Source organism: Temnothorax nylanderi, unplaced genomic scaffold (genome assembly GCF_030848795.1).
Source record: "Temnothorax nylanderi isolate EJ_2023f unplaced genomic scaffold, tnyl_v1.0 TNYL_tig1012_pilon, whole genome shotgun sequence".
In the NCBI taxonomy this organism is placed as follows: Eukaryota; Metazoa; Arthropoda; class Insecta; order Hymenoptera; family Formicidae; genus Temnothorax; species Temnothorax nylanderi.
Genome location: NW_027250074.1, coordinates 39,230 through 45,688, shown reverse-complemented (window position 1 = coordinate 45,688; position 6,459 = coordinate 39,230). Strand labels below are relative to the sequence as shown.

The window sequence follows — 6,459 nt, the reverse complement described above, 5'->3', positions numbered from 1 at the left end:
ATATTCAAGAAGCTGAGACACGTTCGTCGCATGCGGATTCCACAGGCGAGAACACTCCCCCATGGAACATTGATGCAACACGGCAAACGCGAGAACGATAAATATCATCGTTGTGCACCTTAGCCCGTTGACTTGTGATGTGATGGCATGACACGGCATGGTACTTGTGTTACCCTCGATTAATATATATCTGTACATACGAAATACCCAATCGTTACATTTGGCTAGATAAGTCACGACTAATCTACAGAAAGTCTCCAGACAAACAACTTTTTTTGCGGTCTTGTACGGTCAAAGCAACACTGATTAAGCAAAGAGGACGTGCCCTCTGATAATACGAATTATCCGAGGCCGACACACACACACACACACACACACACACACACACACACACACACACACACACACACACACACACACACACACACACACACACACACACACACACACACAGTCTTGTTGTTATATACATACAATACTATGGTTCGCTTAGAGAAGTGGAATAACGATTTTATTTTTTACAGGATACTTCTCTTTGTGTGATGTATCAATTGAAACTAATTACACAAGATATTTCTAACAGACATGAGTATATATATGAGTATATATGGATTTTATGGGAATTTATTTTCATGAAAATGCATAACATTTATATTTATACATACATGTCTTTATACTGATGTACGATCTGTACATTATTAAGGAAAAAAAAAAGAACAAGTGAATGAGTAATTTTATAGGCAATTTACACTTATGTAGATTGGCAGATTATTTTCAAGTACATATTTTCATATTTTAGAAAATGTGGAAAAATTTTGTCAAGACCTCATCAGTACAAAAAAATAAAAATCAATATTAAATATTAAATCCAAAATCCAGAAACAATATTTCTATATACAGTATATATTTCTACATACAGTCCCTATTGTTGTCAGGATTTTTCTTCTTTCTGAGGATAATTTGATGACGAAAAAACGAAAATCGTACGTTACAATCATATGTTAAGTTTCTGCTTCTTCCAGTTCTTCTTCTTCTTCTTTCGCTGTTGATGAAATTTCCACGTAAAGATATCTTAGATATTAATTATTCATAAAAAGATAAAACGATATTTACTTACTCGAGGTTGCTGAAACTGTGACTGATTTGCATTACTTTGTGTACTGCCACCTTGGAAGCTGCTAAAGTCTACTGATTTGTAATCGAATTTTTCGGATGGTAACATACCCTGTTCCTTCAGCAGCTTCTCGTTCGCTTTCTTATCGCCTTTTTTCCTAGCTCTGTCGTCGAATTAAAAACTTTGTTATTAGTACAAATATGTTATACATAGTATTTTCTTTCCTACGACAAACAGCTTACCTTATCGATTTCGCTGTTTCAGAATTATTATCACTCTGAACTTGCGCGAGGCTCTCTTGCATCTCCCGTTCTTCGATCGCTTCTTGTCCTTGTTTTGCTTTCTTGGACACATGCATAGTTCCAGCATCCAAATACGGTGTCGGCACCGTAGAAAAGTCATTGTCGCCCTTCTTTTTCTGATTCTCATTTCCAATATCAAATTTTCTCTTCCTTTTTCCGCCATGTATCTGGCTTAGAATTAATTGCTTAGATTTCTTCTTCTTCTTTTTCGGCAGAATCGCAACTTGTTTATTTGTTTGAGATACCTGTTTAAAGTGTTCATGAACTCTATTTTTACTCTCGTTAATCTCAGCCTCGTTTACATATTCGTCCTCGATTTTTACACTCGGACCCTCTTCTTCTTCTTCTTTTTCTGTTTCCCTCTTTTCTTGTCGTTTCTCACGTTCTTTAGTTTCCTGATCCATTATCATTGGTATGACACATTTGTATCTCATAAACGGGCTTATAAATATAGTCTTCTTTTTATCTTCTCTCTTACTGCCTTTCGTTCCATCCTGAAATTCGTCCTGAAATAAGAATAATAATTCATTGAACATTTGTGCGTGCGCGCGTGCGTGTGTATACATGTACATTATATTCGAAGCATTTTCTCTCCATTTATTATCTTATAGTTATTTTCACACTATCACTTCACCTCTGATGTAACTGGTGTATCGAATATCGTTACAGTACGCTTCACCATCCGACACATGCTTGCCTCTGGCAATGATCCTGACACGGCCGTCTTATCCAAAAGACATGGCAAGTCCGCTCTCGCTTCTGTACCGCTCGGAACATCGTGCGGTATATATAGAGAAGCCCCGGTGTCTGTCGCGTGATTCTGTTGCGTCGGTCGCTGCCGAATATCCTGCTCAAGAATAGATTGTACAAGCGGCTGCTCCCTAGCCTTCAGCACTATCTTGTGCATTTTCAATAAGTTTTGTCGCACTAATGGCGGGATTGGATTACAACATGCCAGAATACCCTGCATCTCGCGTGGCAGGGTCTCAGCTATGTTGAGCAGCATGTGGTTCGGTAACACGTAGCCGATACTGTCGTCCTCCTCCCTCGCGGTGAGATCTCTCCATCTGTGCAATTCGACGAGCGCATACATCTGCTTATTATTGAAAGACTTCTGACTCTTCCTGTACAGGTTGATACAACTTTCCTCCGTCCAAATTGATTTCGTGTATGTGCGCTTACAAATCTCGGTGCTTTGATCGTACACAGCCTTCAAGATATTGTTCTTGCCGTTAGCCACGTCGATCAACTCGTTCTTCAGCATGTCCTTTATGTAAAGTAGATAGTGCGTATCTTCTCTCGCGTATCTCATCAGTTCTAACGGTAGAGGCCTTATACGCCAGTCGGCCAATTGAAACTGTTTATTGGGATCTATACCGCAATATTTGTTTAACAGATAAGCTAGATTGAGATAGGGTAGGTTGAGCTGTTTCGCGGCTTGATGGGTGTCAAACATGTTGACTACGTAGAGCGACAAGTCCCTTTGAAGCCACAAAATGTCCATGTCGGCGCCGTGAAAGACCTTGAGGATCGAAGGTTTTGTAAAGATTTCGTTGAGTTGATGTAACTCTGATCGCAGGGTCAAAGTATCAATTAAATAATCGGTTGTTGTCGTTGATAACTGCATTAGGCAAGTTATGCCTTGAAACGTTCTATAAGAGTGATGTTCCAAATCGACAGCTATCTCCTTATGCGTTCGCAGATCTTCCAAAAGAATCTTGATATCGGCTGGCTTGTCGATAAATATGACGTCGGTATCGTCCAATGACTCGTACTTGACGGGTATCGTCTTGTTCAATTGACATTCCGGCGTTTCAAACTTATCCAGCTCAAACTCGTAAGGGTGATTGAAGACCTCGCCGTGTTCGCCTTCCTCGACATAGAGAGCCAACGGCTTCAGGGAGTTTGGTTTCTCCTTGATTCGAGGCATCCATGGCTTCGGACTATTGTCAATTTTATCTTTGAACATCAATTGTGGTCTTTGTACATTTTTACCACCCAACAAGCGTACTTTCTCCGAACTAACCGAGACTTGGTCGGGATGATTAGTCCTTATATTCCAAGTGCCATTCACAACTGGTTTTGGAATTTGCGACACGACTAATTCCACCTGAGGATTTCGTAAAATTCCACTTTCTTCGTCCATCAATATATTCTGTAGCAGAGAGCAGGAAGAAACGATTAAGAAACTAAATTTATATGACAAGATTCAAACTGATGCTGGAGTAATTATAAGACGCTCACAGCTTGATCTAACAGCTGATCGTTGGTTTCCAGTAAAAGATCAAACTTTTCGTCCATGTCTCGAGTTTGGATATTGGTAGAGCCACCAGCTATTTTTATTACGCTCTGCATCGTAGCCAGAATTCTCTCTGTGTCTTTGCGTTTGGCGTCGTTGAAGCTTGGAAAGCAAGCGTAGTAGTTGAAATTGTCTCCGACAGGCAGATTATTAGCCGCTTTGATTCCGGCTCTCATAGCGTCGAATGCATCCTGAAATACATAGCATTTTGAGATTGTATATAATTTCTCATTTTACTTGCCAAGATATTTACGTAAAGGACATAATCCCGGCGAGGAGTAGGGGAAGAAAGGGGGTCACGGGTCTCGAGCGAGGAAGCATACCTGAAGGTAATCGTCGAAGGTTGGATATCCAGGAATAAGGCGGGTCGGTAGCCCATCCTTTTCCTCGGCTTCGATATCATCATTTCGCGAGACACCCGCCTCACTGTCCCAATTTTCGGCAAATTCCATGTTTGCTGCACGCACCCTCGGCCCTCGGTTGTTTCTCAAAGCTGTCCTCTTCTTAATTCTTTCGTAGCGAGCGACTAGCGAGTATAAGCGACCAAGAGAAGCTCATCCACTCATACACATTACACGCTCCACGATCTTCATTTTCAATAGTTTTCAATTTTCGAATGTTGGAGCTGTTGGAGGTTATCCTCAGTCACGTTCACGTTGCAACAGTAGTGGTGCATGCCAGGCATACCGCCGCATATGCGCATATCCCGCAATTCCCGCATACCGCGGACCGCCTGTTTCTTTTGCACTGGCTGAACTAGGCTGAACTGGTGCAACAAGTTATGCGGGGTCTATAAAGGTGCGATTTCACGATGACGCTCGACGCTGGATTCGAGCGTCAAATCTGGTCACGTGATAGATTTCAGCCAATCCAGTGGTTAGGTTATATTTCGCGTCCCTCTGAATCTATCACGTGACCAGATTTGACGCTCGAATCCAGCGTCGAGCGTCATCGTGAAATCGTACCTTAGGCCCAGTTCAACAGTGGCCAGTTAGCTTAACTAGTAGTTAACTCTCACTCTCTGTCTCTTTCTAACCTCAAAGGTTAGAAAGAGACGGAGAGTGAGAATTAACTACTAGTTAAGCTAACTGGCCACTGTGAAACTGGGCCTTAGGCCCAGTTCAACAGTGGCCAGTTAGCTTAACTAGTAGTTAACTCTCACTCTCTGTCTCTTTCTAACCTCAAAGGTTAGAAAGAGAAGGAGAGTGAGAGTTAACTACTAGTTAAGCTAACTGGCCAATGACTGTGTTTACATGACACCGTTAATCGGGTTTTATAACATCGGTAGTTGTCAGGAAGACCAATCGTAATCATTCTTCAGAAGAATGGAATAGCTGTGATTGACCGGCCTAAGAACTACCGATGTTATAAAACCCGATTAACGGTGCCGTGTAAACGGAGTCACTGTTGAACTGGGCCTTAATGCGAGTTGTGGGTCGTAGCTCGTAGAAAATTAACCAATCACAGTCGATTATTTTTCTCAAATTCGACTGTGATTGGTCATATTCTTGCGACTCACGACTTTGCGACTCGCATTGTAGACCCAGCATTAGGCCTGTTCGTTTTCGCTGCACTTCTGGGGATCGATCCATGTATCTTTTCCCCTAGGACGGAACGTGAAAAGTTTATCTCTTTCTATTCAACACTACGGCTGAACGCTCATATATCGGAGTCGCCGACATCGTATATCGTAGCCGCCTACGTCGTGTAACGTGGTAGCCTACGTCGTGTAAGATGATCGCCGACAACGTGTAACCATGGTCGCCGATATCATGTAATCATGGTCGCCGTCATCGGCGTTATCGTATAACATAGACATATAAGACGCAATTTTGTAGTAAAGGTTATAAAATAATAAGAGTAATAAAAAAGTATTGAAAAATATAAAATATAAAAAAATATAGAATATAAAAAATATATAAAAAAATATAAAAAATATGGAAAGGACAAGCGTAAGTAAAAAAGTAAATCTGTAAAGAGTAATAAATACTGCAGTAATAAATTATGTATACTTGCCAGTAAACCTTATTAGTTTATTTAATTTATAAATTAAAAAACAAAATAAAGATAAAATTAAAAAAATAATAATAAAATGTCGGTAATTGTTTAGAAAGACGAAATTCAGCAGTATTCCTGCGGAGTGTGTGAGAGAAACAGAAAGAGAAAGAAATATAAGAAAGAAAGAGAAAGCGATATGAATAGGTTTGTTCGCGTCGCATACTCCAATATACACCAGAGACACTTGGATCACGGGTAAGGGTGGCGATTGGAGCAGGAGTTTTTGGAGTGCGTTGGAGTGAGTAGGAGCATGGTGGGGCGTGCGACGCGAACAAACCTATTGTATTCGGACAATGGATACGATCCACAATAGGACTATAATAGACGCTTCAAGAGCATTTTGTTAACATTTGTTTAACATATATTTGATAAACAACAAGGATAAAATGTTTCCAAGAGCGTTTGGAGCGCCAAGTGGATCGCACCCTTAAAGCCTTGTGTACACGATACTAGAAATCGGTCCGAGTTTCGGTTTAAGCCAATGAAACTGCTGCTTTTCTGTAAGAGCTGTAAGTTGATTGGCTTAAACCGAAACTCGGACCGATTTCTAGTATCGTATACACAAGGCTTTAAGCCGGCTCTACAATACGTCGCAAACGATAAGACCCGATCTACAATGGGTGTTGTAAGTCGTAAGTCGTAAGAATTGACCAATCACAGTCCATTATTCTCCTTGCGGTCGAAGA

General features: G+C 40.9%; 1 protein-coding gene across 1 annotated transcript; it reads right to left on the bottom strand.

Moving 5' to 3' along the window:
* Positions 1–608: 608 nt before the first annotated feature.
* Rrp6 (exosome component Rrp6) lies at positions 609–4,483 on the bottom strand. Its single transcript, XM_071725511.1, has 6 exons — positions 4,039–4,483; positions 3,661–3,906; positions 2,051–3,571; positions 1,357–1,922; positions 1,118–1,277; positions 609–1,042 (listed from the first exon to the last, which is right to left on the bottom strand). Exons 1-6 carry the CDS (start codon positions 4,165–4,167, stop codon positions 995–997), a joined length of 2,670 nt encoding a protein of 889 aa, XP_071581612.1. The 5' UTR covers positions 4,168–4,483; the 3' UTR covers positions 609–994.
* Positions 4,484–6,459: the final 1,976 nt, after the last annotated feature.